We start from the raw sequence: 15015 nt of genomic DNA on the forward strand, positions 1-15015 counted from the left end.
ATAACTGAATCATTTTAAATTCAAAGTAATTTAAGTGTAATAAAAAATTACAGAATATAAATCATTAATCAAATTTATTTTATTTATGAATTGAACAGAAATTTTTTGATTTATTAAAAAAAAAATTATTGTGAGTTTAATTACAATTAGTCAATGGTTTTTAGTGTAAATATTATTTACGATTATAAGTTATATGTTTTGGCAATATCCGAGACATATGTACGTTACATTCAAAATGAAATTCAACTTATAATTGCAATAAATTTTTTTAGTGTTATCACTAACATAATTTTAGGTACACACCCATTAAAAACCAAACAATATTTAGATATTAAAAACTTCACTATTACAAAATAAAATATTTTACAGTATTTATATGATTAACAAAAAATTCTTACATTCTAGCACAATTTCAGTTCAACTATCTCGCTTATGGCTAATGATAGTACTTCTTAAAATTTTATTTTAAATCAAATGGTGGCACATCACGACAAGTATATGGACCCATTGGCGCTATTATAACTTGTATTGAGAGATTGTTACGTTCAGGCCCAATCAAATGTGGGCTTAATTTAATGGAAGACAAAGCCAGTTCATCGAAGGGTATTAAATTGTCTATATTAAGTACACGCACCTTACTTGAAAAATATTCAGTGCGTTCGTGTACTGTGAGTATATGGTTAATATTGTTCTGTACGCCAGTTATTAAAACCGCTATCTACGAAATTTAGAATGGAACACGCAAAAATTATAATATAAGTTTTTAAAGATGCTAAACTGTCTTACCTTAAAACGCTCCTCTCCAATATTTGAGTGTTTACATGTCGCACGTAAGCGTACAGTATTTAATGAGAACTCTGGCACATCCTCTCCCCAAACCATTTTCGCTCGGTTATATTTAACACCACGTGGAAAGAACTCGACTTCCCAAGTTATTGCATGATCTAAAAACGCGTTTAAAAAATTATTATAAAAAGTAAAATTAATAACTATATAAATATGTTTTTTACCGTCATCTGTTTCAGCAATATTTCTCAAAGAAAAAAAACACGTTACATAATTTTTATATTTTTCAATTTGATCAAATTTATGCACTTCTATGCTTACACTCCATGTGTCATTAGAATATAGACGAGGTGTGAATTGCAGCTTACCATCTCTGGATTTTCTTACTTCCTCCACACGTTCCTCGTGTCCAGAATGATAACTCATACCTATAGCCAATCGTTCAATTATAAAATTTCTACCATATTCCAGTAAAGGAAATAACAACAAATGTGCCAATTCACGTGGTGACATCATAGCAAAACGAATATGTATTACAGTCTGTTCGATTAGCGATTGAAAGCAAGAATCTTTTTCTTCCAACGTTAGTGTGTCATCATTTTCTAATAGCTCCCGACGATGCAGTAACCAACTTTGCAAAATTTTAAACAACTGATATTCACTTATTACAACAACATCATTTTGTTGTAATAGAAGAACCATAATCGATAAGTCTAACTCCACAAAATCTTTTGATTCACTAACTATTTCCAGGTTCCACTTGAGAAAACGCTTAAGAGATTCTGTCAAATCTACATGTGAGGGACTAAACGCAATAGTATATTGTAACCATGAAACTAGATAACCCTGAGTGGCTGCTTTCGCTATATGCTTCATCATATAGTCAACGCAAAGTTCAACTAAGTCCTAAAAAAAATATTCGAAATTATCTGCTTTTTAGTTGTATTGAACACTTACTTTCACATTGTATTTGTCCGCTAACGCCAGCATTGGCATAACAGTCTGTAGCGTTATTTTGATTTGTCCAACGTACAAATACTTAAGAAATTGTGGAAAAACGGCCGTACAACACGGTTCCTCCACAAGCTCAATAACACGCTTGCGACATTCATTCCATTCGGGGTTCATAAGCATTACTTGAAAAACCTCGCTGCTAGCACAGAGAATAACACGATGTGCAGGATATTGCTCAGTGCCAACAACCAATATAATGTCAGACATTAATTGTTCAGCATATAAATTAGCAATTTTCTCAAGAACGCTCTGGGAATTATTCATCTAAACATATCAAATATTTTATTGTATTGTTATTAATCATAATTTTTTCAAATATTACTTACCAAACTTCCGTCCTGACTAATGTCATCAGTATCCATATTTTCTATTTTAGTAAATCCAGGTTTTTCATTGTGACCGCCAGTAATGTCGGCCATATTGGATTATTTTATACTTAAATAATAAATAAAATTACGAATTACTGCTCTAAAATTATTATTTCACAAATAAATATACTTCACTACTTCATAAATATTTTTTGTTATTATGTTTACTCTAAGGTACTTAGATGTGGCAATTGTCGTCTAAAATTTAGGCAGGCTGTTCAGTGTATGATATTGTAAATGCGCTTTGGTGGAGAAAATGCTCACACCTTATGTTATTCAAACACTATTATGTTTTAAGTTGTATAGTATGTTTAGACTTATCTTGTTCTAATTGAATCAGCAATTTTTACTTAAAAAAACTTTAAATTTTAACTTTCAAACTTAGCGAAAATTGAATTTCAAAACAATTTAAAAAATTTTAAAAATAACAAATAAAAGTTGAAAAGCAATCAATTTGTTTTTTTAAAAATAACTTTTCTATACGATTCGCCTCTATATATTGTTATTGTTATAGAGTTAAATTTCTTAGTGTAAATAATAATAAAAAAAATCATAAAATTTTCGATCATTTCTCCCTCTATTTTGATTTTATTGAATAAAATCGTACTTTTATAATAGATCACTTTAGAATTTATTTTGATTATCAATGTTATTTTATCTTTGTGTTGCACCCAAAAGTGTCATATTGGAATTTTTTTAAAGTTGCATTTTATTGGATTAGTAATCCTGCGTTTTTCATGATGATATAATAAATTTCTGTTAACAATACAAAGCTAAGGACGTGTGCGAGTTAGGCTAAGTTGATGCTAAACCAAATGGGAGATTTTTTGGGATTTTTTGCACTGCACACATTTAGCCATTTATCAACACGTATCGACACATCACTATATTATCGGCACAACTTAGTATTTCCCTCATTTAGAACGCAACTTAGCCTAACTCGCACACGACCTAAATATCATCTGCTAACAATGGAAATGTAAACAAACAAAACCTCTCCTAGAACTTTCACAGAAATTTCAGACTAATAAAAGCTCTTTCACATGCATAAATTAACTTAAGCCAATGGAAACGACCAAATCTTAATCTGATTAATCTGGGATTTACTAGGGTATGTAGTATTAAGAACGAAAAATGTAACTGAGTTCCGCATTATAAGGTTATTCCCGTATACCCCATATATACACGTGCAAAGGTATGCGAACCTATTATGAACTGTATAAATTCCCGCGTTATAAGGGGGGTGCCTGTGTTATACGGGGGATTAAAATCATGTAATATAAAAACGCATTATAAGGATACCGCGTTATAGGGGGATTACTGTACTACCTAAATGTGAAATTAGCTTGAAAGCAAAAAGCATGGACAACAGCGACATATTTGATCTTATTAAAGAATAACTATTTTTCAAAAACAGCTGTTCGATTTTTTAGATGTCGTTGGCTATCCCATCACGCTTTTTCGTATAAGGAATATAAATATTACTGCAAAAGTAAAAGATATTCCTTAATAAAAAGAAAACAAACAATTATTTGTTCAAGAAATTATTTTAATAAATATTTTAGTTGCAACTGTCTTAAAGGGGTACCATATCCATTTATAAACAAAATCAAAATAAATATTTTCAAAAACAAGAATATTGAACCAAATAAAAATAATGAATACCTAAAATTGAAAAATCACTCTATCAGATGTATATGAACAACTTTGATGGCAGGAAAAATTTAAAACTATATTAAATTATAGCTCATCATGACCAATCATTTTGTTAATGTAATGTTGTAAGTCAGCAAGACCACGAGCCCCATCATATTCCGGCTGTTTATCTCCATTTTTGTACAAGATCAAAGTCGGATAGCCTGCGACTTCCTGCTCTTGGCAAACTGCTTTGTTTTCTGACTGCGTACAATCAATTTTGGCTATTTTCACATTTTTATTGCTTGCGTGCATTTTGACAGCCAACTGCTCCCATATTGGACCAAGCTTTTGGCAGTGGCCACACCTGCATAAGAAAAAAATTATATTAGAATTCCTAATATATTAATATTTAATACTGGCTTACCATGGTGCATAAAACATTACAAATAAAACTCCTTCATTTGTATGCTTTTCAAAGTCATCGGCAGTTAGCAATACTGGTTTACTATTATCAACGTTTACCACTTCAATCTCTGCGTCATTTGTATTAACATATGCATCCAACATTTTTAAAGTGTAGGTCTTTAAAGTTTCGAGGTCACGAGTTCCTGAGTATTTCTCAATTTTTTTACCATCTTCAATCCATAATAATGTTGGATACCCTTTCACTTCGAAGTCCTGGCAAATAGGACGATTCACAGTACAGTCTATTTTAGCAATACTTACAGAATCCTTATTTTCGAATACTTTGGCCAACTCTTCCCATGTAGGAGCGAGACGCTAAGAAAAAATCCATTATATATAAGTTAATATTTATTTTCGGTTTAATAAAAAATTTCAATTATAACTTAATTACTTGACAATGACTGCACCAGGGAGCATAAAACTTAACAAAATGATTTCCAGTTGATACATGTTTAGCGAAATTTTCTTCGTTAAGCTCAATTAATTTGCCTGTGGACGACAAAGCAGGCTTTACCTCTTCTACCTCTTTCGTTATCACATTTTCCTTTAAATTAAAAATGTTTGTATATAAATACATATAAACAGTTTTTAAATTATTAAAATTTTACATCTTCACGATTCAATTGTTGATTGATAAAGTCTGTAATAGCGGGCATATCTCGAGTTCCTTTAAACTTTATAGAACCTGTTTCTCCACGTTTAAAGAAGCGTAATGTAGGATACCCAGTGACTTCATGTTCATTGCACAAATCTTGATGCTCTGTGCAATCTACTTTCGATATAATCACTGTTGGTGCATCTTTAACGTTCATTATTTCAGCCAGTTGTTCCCATAGAGGATGCAAACGCTTGCAATGCCCACACCTTAAAAAAAACAATTACAAACGTTAGATGTAGTACTTCCATAAATAAAACCAATTTTATTTTACTGATACTACTAATAAGCTGTTTCTTTATCTTAAATAAGAAACTAACTGCTTTATAAATTGACATAAGATAACAATTGTAGAGGCAGTCTTTATTACTTATTACAACTTTCCGCGACCGAAGAATTTAATTATGATCTTGTGTATTTCCTATCATATATAGATAAGGTTTTTTTAAGGAAACATACGGATTAAAGATGTTTTATGGAATATGGATACATATTCTTATTGTATCAAAAATTGAATTAATAAAACAAAAATAACAGAAAAATTACATACCATGGCGCAAAAAACATTACAAAGTGGTTATTTTTCTGCATTTCCTCATCGAAATTTTTAGAATTTAGTGGAACTGCAAAATTTTCCGTTGCCGGTTCACTGCCCTTAGCTAAATGAGCTAATAATATCCCGAAAACGGAAACACATACAAGTCTTCCTAAATTCATGTTTACCCCAATTTAAGAAAGTTGAATTTATTTTCTAAAATATAGTTCACACTTTAAAAATAATATTTGTGTATAGATCAATCACTTATATCCGCTAATATGATGAGGCCGGCGAAAACATGGCTGCACCTAAAGCAGTGCTGTATTTCAGTATAATCGAAACAGTTGCCAACTTATTCCATTTTAAAGTGTGCTAACAAATTTTTTTACAAACTTCAAACCTTAAATTAATATTAATAATTTAAATATTTTCATATTATTATTTTGACTTAAATTATAATGTTGTTGTAATTAAAACCATATATAATCAGAAATAAGGTAATTCGTACAAAAGTTTCAGTTTTTATGTATATATGTATATATATGTCATATTTGAAAATCGCTATAAACATGGGAATATTTCTGATAAGATTTGGTACTATGAATCCTAATTAGGCTTAAGTGCAAGTTTTTGTTTTAGTTGATTTGCTTGATATAATGGGTCTGTTCCACGAGCTACTCGTAGTAAAACTGAAATAAAACACAAGTAAAGTACAAAGTAAGAGCGTAAGTAAGAGACACAAATAGAGTGACAAATTACGCTTTTTAGACAGATTTTCATGAAACAGCTTTGTGTAAAGTCTGAGAACACTAGTGCAGCTCAAATAAACAATACAAAAATTTGAATTCAAACCAAAACTGCTGATTCACACATCAACACAAATTTTACTTGAAATACAATGTACGACTAAAGTTTGTGTAACATTTTTAAATTTCGACAGGGATGTTACGTTCTCTCATATATTCTCATTTACTCGAAAACTTGCTGGTGGAACGCACTTGTGTATACAAAGTTACTACTAGTAGCTCGTGAAACAGATCAAACTAAAAGCTGTAGTAATTTAAAAACCGTGTTCTCTTTTTAGACTTGCTTTATTGATTGTAATATGTTTTTACAAAGTTCATATTTGGAGGAGCAGTGTGCATTAGCATACTGTGAGAATTTGCTGAATTGGCGTCTTCACACGCCAGCCCAAACACTATCGTCAAACGGACGGTAGGGGCTCATATTGCAAGAATGCAATAAAGTTACAATAAATATCAGCATACTTATTTACTCACATAGTGTATGCTTATGCACGCTACACCTCCTGTTTTAAAAAAATAATGTAATAAAATTTTAAACAAAATTTTATGTAATTATTAATAATTGTATATATTAATGTATTATTAATATATTGCTTATATATTGCATATAAAAGAATTTTTTTTTTTTTATTTAATTACAAATATATTTTCATTATACATATCTACATTCATTCATTCATTCATTCATTCATTACTATATATATATATATTATTTGGATTTTATTATTTATTTTTTTTTTTTAATTAATATATCGTTTTAACCTATTTTTGTGCACTTTTTGTGCTTTACCTTTACTATCTACTATAACTATATTATTACCTATTTCCATATCTTTAACTGAATATGGACCTATATATTTATTTTCTAATTTATGACCTACTTCGTTTTTTAATAAAACTTTATCTCCTATTACTAATTGGAAATTATGTACATTATTGTCATAACTAATTTTATTTTTTAATTTTGATTTATCGAGCATTTTTCTTGCTCTTTCATGAACTACTTCTAATCTGTATTTGCTTTCTTTAGCATAATCATCTATATTGTATAGTGGATCTATATTACCACTATTGAAATCATAGAATTTTCTTGGAATACGTCCATACAGGAGTTCGTATGGACAGTATCCATGTGCTAACGATGGTGTTGTGTTGAAGCAATACGTGAAGTATTTAATCCAAACATCCCAATCATCTCTATTGACAGAGATGTAAGATCTTATATATTCATTAAACGTGCGGTGACTGCGTTCTACAGTACCTAGCGTTTGATGATGGTGGGATGTTGATGTAATATTCTCGATATTGAGATATTTACATAAATCGTTCATAATTGAATTTTTGTACTCTGTACCCATGTCAGTTAGAAACCGTTTCATGGGTCCGTACTGTAAAATAAAATTTTCGAAAATTGCTTTCGCTATAGTCTTGGCACTTTTATTTGGAACTGGAATAGTTACCAAATATTTTGTTAGGTCACATATTAATGTGATTGCATACTCATTGCCGTTCTCCGTTTTTGGGAGTGGACCAATGGTATCTACTAACACAGTGTCAAATGGAGACATAGGCGTTTGCACTTTCGTTAAAGGCATTTTCGTATGTCTAGTTGTCTTGGCCAGTTGACAACTTAGACATTTTTTTACGTACTTGGTAATAGTTCTTGTCATGTTTTTCCAGTAGAATCTTTGTTTTATTTTAGTCAATGTTCTGGTAATTCCAGTATGACCTCCTACTGCTGGATCATCATGATATTGGTGAAGAATAGCTTCAATTGCCGACTTATTATTTTCGTTTATCTTTGTCACCTGTGGTAATAGCGCTATTTGAAGATTTGTTAATATTTTGTTGCCCATTTCTTTAAAAGAATTTAGCGATACAGATTTAAAAATCTTTTCGCAAGGTGCCATTTGTAAATGTTTAATTTTTAATTCACCGGCTTGTTGATCAAGCCTTTGGAATAGCAGACCTAGGTCTAAATTTCCATTAGTGATTAAATCATTAACATATATGTGTTTTAAAATTCTTTTCCCATGCTTCAAGAAACAATTGTGGGATGATAATTTTAATTTTACACATTTTTTAACGTCGTTACTACTAACGACTTCATAAACTTTGGGCTTATCATGATTTTGATGTGTCGGTCTTATTAAATTTGTGTCTGCGCAGACTTTTTGCGTATTCTTCCTTGTTTCAGCTCTCGTTGTAACTTTCAGTATAGCTGAATTTGTGTGTTTCTGGTCCTTCAATTCATTTATGGTTATCCGAGACAAAGCATCGGCTACTGTATTTTGTTTCCCCCTGAGAAACTCCACTGTGAAATCGTATTCCTCTAAATCAAGTCGGATTCTTGTTAGCTTGGAATTAGGATTTTTCATTGAAAACAGATAATAGAGTGGTCTATGGTCTGATTTTACTAAAAAATGTGTTCCGTATATGTACGGTCTAAAATAGTTGATTGCCCAATGAATTGCTGTTAATTCTTGTTCCGTAGTAGATTTATTACTTTCTCCCTTAGTGAAAGTTTTTGATGCGAAAGCGACTGGTAGTTGGTGTCCATCGTATTCTTGACTGAGTACAGCACCACAAGCGTGCTTACTAGCGTCGGTGGTAATACAAAAAGATTTGCTGAAATCGGGGTATTGAAGTAATGTTGGTTGCATTAATGCATTTTTTAAATACTGGAATGAATTTTCACATTCCTTTGACCATTCGAATTTAACATTCTTTTTACAAAGTTTGGTTAAATGACGTGAATAGTCAGAAAAATTTTTGACAAACCTTCTATAGTAGTTACAGAAAGCAACGAACCGTCTAACGCTGTCAGCGTCTTTGGGTGTTGGATAATTTTTAATAATATCATACTTGCTTTCGTCAGGTAAAATACCTTTGTCTGTGCATTTGTGTCCAAGATAAGTCACTTCATGCATAAAGAAACTACATTTTTCAGGATGTAATTTGAGATTGTATTTTCGACAAAGTTCGAATACATCCTTAAGGTTTTTAATCATGTGTTTTTCAGAACATCCGACAACAACAAGATCATCCATGTAAAGAAAAGCTTGCGAAGGCTTTAAGCCTGAAAATGCAAGTGTCATCATGCGCTGGAATGAATTAGGCGCTATTTTAAGTCCATATGGTAATCGTTTAAAACGATATGAGCCATTGCTCGAAGAAAAGGACGTTATGTTTCTTGAATATTTATCAAGTTCAATCTGGTGAAAACCAGACATTAAATCAATACATGAGAAGTATTTGGCACGTCCCAGTTGATCGAGAATTTCTTCGATTCTTGGGAGTGGGAATGTGTCAGCAATTAGTTTTTTATTAACTTGGCGATAATCTACTACTAAACGCCATCTTTTATTATTCGAGTTTGGAAGAGATTTTTTTGGAACTAGAAGTAAAGGGCTGTTATAAGGTGAAATGGATGGTTCTACTATGCCATCATCAATTAATTTATTCACCTGTTTATTTATTTCTTCTTTATGGGAGTGGGGTATACGATAATTTTTTATGTATACTGGTTTTCTATCTTCCATTAACAATTTTTGTTTGTAGAAGTTATTGTGGGTTATTGGTTCAGACTCAAGTCCAAAAATATCAGTATATTGGGAACATAACTCGTACAATTGAGAATTGAATTGTTTGGGGAAGTTTTTTTTTAGATTATTTAAAACTTCTTGACTTCTATTATTTTTTGTTTGTGTGTGTGTAAGTATGTTATAATTTAATAGACTTTCTGACTTTATGTCATTATGTTTTAAACTAGTATCCTTATTAGTACTATTTATGATGCGTATAAATGCATTATTAGAAGTAACAATTGCGTTTGCAATGTAAATACCTGGCATTGGTTCTTGACTGTGTACTAGAACTTCATTTTCAGAGCAATTAAGTTTAATACATTTAATTGTTTCTGATCTTGCGGGTAAAAGAATTGTATCATTTGTATTATTAAAAGTAGAATGTTCAATAGGTATTGATATATCTGTAAAAAAATTATCGGGTCTTAATGTAAGTGAATTTTGATTATGTTTGAAATCTAATATACAATTATATTGTTTTATAAAATCTAATCCTAGTATACCATCACAAGGAATTGGGAAACTTTCATGAACCACCTGAAATTTGTGATTTAGTAGAAAGTTATCAATTCTAAGGTCAAGATCAGTTGATCCTATAGTGTGTATTGTTCCCTGGCCAATACCACTTAGAATTGTAACAGTTTCTGTATTTACATTATTGTAAATAGTGTGAGACTGTTTTATTACTGAAATGTCAGCACCAGTGTCTAATAGAAGAGTGATTGATTTATTTGCATCATTATTATAAATTTGTATTAAGAGGTTTGAATTGGGATTAAAATTATAGATTTTATGATGTTTGTATGGGTTTGGGGGGGTAATTAGTTTTCCGAATTTTGTTGTATTACGCGTATGTTATTACGCCCTTGTCCACGTGAGGTATTAAATGTACTGCCTCTACGGGGGTTTCTATTGTTTTGATATTCATTACCATATGATTGAATATCTTGATTATTATTTCTGTGGCTATTTCGTTGATTGCTGTTATTGCCACGGCCTCTACGACGGTTGTAATTTCCGCGGTAGGTGTTTCTGTTATTTATTCGCGAGTAATATAGAATTGCGTCCGGTCTTCCATGCATTTCTGTACAGCAGTTGACATATTTTGATACAGCTTCATTCAGTGAGTTGAATGTACCTGCTTCCATTATAGTTTTCAACCTGTCATTAGTACAATTTTTAGTCATCGAAGATATAGCTTCTTTCCGACTAAATGTTTCTGCATTGTCCGCATCTACGCCATTATCTATGTATGCACCCTCAAGGGCTTGACATAGATTATTGATTTCGGCAGTATATTGAGTAGCCGTTTTGCCTCGTTGTTGAATATTCATCAACTTGGCCTTTATGACGTCGATTGATTCTCCTTTGACGCATAGGGATAATTTTGTTATTATTCCCTGTATAGTTTCCTCGTCTTTCACCCTATACAGTATGGGTCCTGTTATCTTTGATTTTATAACTTCCACAGCAAGGTCTTCCTGTGTACCTTTGGTGCGGTCTATCAAACGTAATGCTCTAATGAATCTTTCCAAGTGTTGTTTTTTCCCGTCAAATTCTGGAACTGCTATGGCGGTTTCCTTTATGTATGCTCTGTCGAGCTCTACTTGTGCTTGTGCCATTTCTATATTTTTGTGTTCCGTTGTATTTTCAGAGTCTGTGTCTATATTTAATTCTATATTAATAGATATTTTTTCATTTAATGTTGTGGGTATTTCAACATTAATGCCTTTCTTTAGGGTAACTTTGATGGCTTTTTCACGGAGGTCTCCAAAGATTTTCCTCGCTTCCGCTTTGTGTGCGGTTGTGAACCTATCAAAGTGTACGTTCAAAAGTACTCGAATACTCTCTAAACTCTGTATTAATAACGTACAGTGTTTGTGTAGTGTTGTAGCACTAATAGGTCTATCTATTGCAATGCATTTATAGGATTTATTAAACGTTTCTTTTAGGAAGCGTATTTTATTCAATATTGTTTGCCATTCCATCAAACAATATTTTGTTTTTAAAATTGTAAATTAAATTTACGAAAATCTTAACACTTTAATTGCGTAAGTTATAGTAAACTCTTTGAATTGTATAGATAAATCTATAACATAGCCTTAAAATGAAATTCACGTATTATATAGAATTCAATATTAAATTTTCCTATACGACGATTGAGAACTCATAAAAATATTCTACATGTTTTACATACTAGTCCAGTAATAAATTTGTAACTAAATGCAGCAAAGAGAGAAAAAATTACCCAACTGAAATTAAACATTTTAAATGTTATCCGTTGAAACTGCACGATTCATATACTTCCTTTTAACGGAAGCTCTGTACTTTCCTATTAATTTGAGAACTATTTTTCCTATCACTATAATAACAAGAATAAGTAAAAGGAAATTCGTGGTTTTTAAATCACTTAAATCTGTCTGTATTTCCAGTTCATTAATTACATTGGCCTGAGGCCTATCGAAATTGGCTTTTGGGCCGCACATTTCCAAATAATATTAATGAATGAATGAATATAAAACATAAAAATTGAATAGATGTATAAAAAAACATATATATATAGAATACAAATATAAATATATAAATGAAATATAATTAATAAACAACTGTTTGTTAAATATAGTTGATTTTATTGACAACGTAAACTTTTCGTTAACATTAAAATAAAATTAATAAAAAAAAATCACTTATGTATATAGTTGTATTTATTATAACAAATTAATTTTTAATAAAAATTTTTTTTTTGAATTAAATATCAGAGTTATTTAATTTTATTAATTTTTAAACAATTCTATCATGATTTAATTTAATTTGGTATTCGTATTTTATAAATTTGTATTTATTATGATTTTTGTTTTTCTTAAAGTAATTTCCAAAATATAAAACAAAATATTATTGATTTTACATGTTATTTCAAACTAATAAAATTTTTCATTTCTATAAAAATTATTTTTTTTTTTTTTTTAATTTTTAATTTTTTATTTTTAAATTTTTAATCTACTTGCTTGCATCCACTTATATTTGAGATTAAATACACAGCAGCTGTTGTCTTGCTGTAGTTGATGACTGTGCCAGCAGTAATTGAGGTAGGTCGCAGCGACGTTGAAACAGCGACGGCAGTATCGTCAGTATCAGCAGTGGTTTTTTTTTACTCCATACATTTTTACATAGTTTTTCACTTAGTTTAAATTTTTAAACTTAGTTTAAATTTGTATAAATTTTTGTTTATTATTAATTGTTAATTAATAAAAAAAATTTTAATTATTTTATATAAATTGTTTATTATTTCTCTTTAATAATTTTCTTTTATTATTATAACTAATAATGACACATCATTCAAAACAAAATTGTTATTTAGCAATTAGAAGTCAATCGTCATCATATGTGTTGTTTATTATTTCTCTTTAATAATTTTCTTTTATTATTATAACTAATAATAACACATCAATCAAAACAAAATTGTTATTGCAATTAGAAGTCACTCGTCATCATGTGTGCACAATTAATTTAATATAATTTATTAATAATTTATTATTATTAAAACATGTCGTCATCATGTGTACACAATTAATTTAATATAATTAATTAATAATTTATTATTATTAAAACATGTCGTCATCATGTGTGCACAATTAATTTAATATAATTAACCAAATTTATTATTATTAAAACATGTCACCATCACGCGTGCACAATCAATTTAATATAATTAATTAATTTATTAATAATAATTTTATTAAGTTTTAAAACATGTCACGGTCGCCATGTAGTAATTTAAAAACCGTGTTCTCTTTTTAGACTTGCTTTATTGATTGAAATATGTTTTTACAAAATTCATATTTGGAGGAGCAGTGTGCATTAGCATACTGTGAGAATTTGCTGAATTGGCGTCTTCACACGCCAGCCCAAACACTATCGTCAAACGGACGGTAGGGGCTCATATTGCAAGAATGCAATAAAGTTACAATAAATATCAGCATACTTATTTACTCACATAGTGTATGCTTATGCACGCTACAAAGCATTTTAAGGTAGCTGCCAATCAGCCAGCTATTAAGCGGTAAACAGAAATGTTGATTTTAAACATTTTAAAAATGGATGGAGTGAAACTACAAATTGTTTTACTTTTATTGGAAAAGAAAGATATTGTAACAAAAATAGTAGAAAAAAATAATAAGACAATGAAGATTTTAGGAATATTTCGCATAAAATTTACAAAATTACGAAAAAATGCGATTACGACGCTTTAATAAAATCGCGATACTTCCGACTTCCATTTCATAGCGAATTATTTAATAAATTGTGTCCTTTCTATATTTCCTGCCATCCAACAATTTTGCATTTTTTCTTCGCAAATACTTTATTTAAATACTTTCCTTCTCTTTCATCCGATTTTTTCTTTTTATCACCTTTTTTTTTCTCCAAATTTTTTGTTTGTTTTTGTCAACAGTGTTTTTTGTAATGAAATTCAAATATCTATTGACAGTTAACAGCTGAAAATTCAAACTAAACTGCTTTTAAGGCGTTGCTTAATGCTTAAAAGTTATGTTTCTTACTAAAAGTGATGCTAAACTGCTTTTAGTAAGTTAAAGTGTTTTTAAACAAAATTCAGTTTATAATGTTTACGAAACTTTTAAATCGATTTTAAGAGCCTTATAACCAGTGACGACTGCTCTAAGGTGCGGAGGTGTGCGGTGAACACCCTAATATAATTTGCAAAATGTTAAATAACATAGGTATATAAATTTATTAAGTATCTTTACATCAAGAATTATTATTATTTATTACATTTCCATATAAATATATATTTTTAAAGTTTTAGCAAAAACAATTAAATATAATTGTCTATGAAAACTCAATTAATTTGCTTCTGTTAGCCGCTATACTTGTTAGTTGTGCTCATATATTTGCAGCTCAAATCACAGAACATTTCTATTATATTTCGTCTCTCCCCTTTGTGTGCAAAGAAGTTGGACGCACATTCATACGTTACATATGAACAAAATAATGTGCGTGTGCTCCCGTTCGTAATATCAGAAATAGAGATTTATATAGTGGGAATTGTATGAGAGTAATTTCCTGTTCTATTCGAATATCAACTGTATGCATACGAATCCAACATTATGATTTGCCAAAGTGGCTGCATGAGCGGCTGAAG

The 15015-nt window shown here is 30.2% G+C and overlaps 2 protein-coding genes across 4 annotated transcripts; both read right to left on the minus strand.

Annotated features, from left to right (window-relative positions):
• Positions 1-136: 136 nt before the first annotated feature.
• Positions 137-2549, minus strand: LOC119671823 (BTB/POZ domain-containing protein 17). Of its 3 annotated transcripts, none has more exons than XM_038082625.1 (6): positions 2304-2549; positions 2127-2235; positions 1744-2064; positions 1011-1692; positions 787-944; positions 137-718 (listed from the first exon to the last, which is right to left on the minus strand). In XM_038082625.1, the coding sequence occupies exons 2-6, from the start codon at positions 2217-2219 to the stop codon at positions 461-463; spliced, it is 1512 nt and encodes a 503-aa protein (XP_037938553.1). In that variant the 5' UTR covers positions 2220-2235; positions 2304-2549; the 3' UTR covers positions 137-460. The 3 variants fall into 3 exon arrangements, with proteins under 3 accessions (XP_037938553.1, XP_037938552.1, XP_037938551.1); XM_038082624.1 differs by having other exon boundaries at positions 2299-2549; XM_038082623.1 differs by lacking the exon at positions 2304-2549 and having other exon boundaries at positions 2127-2290.
• Positions 2550-3700: 1151 nt separating this feature from the next.
• LOC119671824 (thioredoxin domain-containing protein 5 homolog) lies at positions 3701-5872 on the minus strand. The gene is made up of 5 exons (XM_038082626.1): positions 5477-5872; positions 4880-5135; positions 4663-4815; positions 4231-4586; positions 3701-4170 (listed from the first exon to the last, which is right to left on the minus strand). Exons 1-5 carry the CDS (start codon positions 5641-5643, stop codon positions 3909-3911), a joined length of 1194 nt encoding a protein of 397 aa, XP_037938554.1. The 5' UTR covers positions 5644-5872; the 3' UTR covers positions 3701-3908.
• Between the last annotated feature and the right edge of the window lie 9143 nt (positions 5873-15015).

This window comes from Teleopsis dalmanni, chromosome 1 (genome assembly GCF_002237135.1).
Source record: "Teleopsis dalmanni isolate 2A chromosome 1, ASM223713v2, whole genome shotgun sequence".
NCBI lineage: Eukaryota > Metazoa > Arthropoda > Insecta > Diptera > Diopsidae > Teleopsis > Teleopsis dalmanni.

Coding starts and splice junctions, on each gene's coding strand:
- LOC119671823 (XM_038082625.1), bottom strand. CDS start 2,219: ATGGCCGACATTACTGGCGGTCACAATGAAAAACCTGGATTTACTAAA. Junction 2,065..2,126: donor TTAGTCAGGACGGAAGTTTG/GTAAGTAATATT, acceptor TGATATGTTTAG/ATGAATAATTCCCAGAGCGT. Junction 945..1,010: donor TATTGCTGAAACAGATGACG/GTAAAAAACATA, acceptor ACGCGTTTTTAG/ATCATGCAATAACTTGGGAA.
- LOC119671824 (XM_038082626.1), bottom strand. CDS start 5,643: ATGAATTTAGGAAGACTTGTATGTGTTTCCGTTTTCGGGATATTATTA. Junction 4,816..4,879: donor AACAATTGAATCGTGAAGAT/GTAAAATTTTAA, acceptor TTTAATTTAAAG/GAAAATGTGATAACGAAAGA. Junction 4,587..4,662: donor CCTGGTGCAGTCATTGTCAA/GTAATTAAGTTA, acceptor ATTTTTTCTTAG/CGTCTCGCTCCTACATGGGA.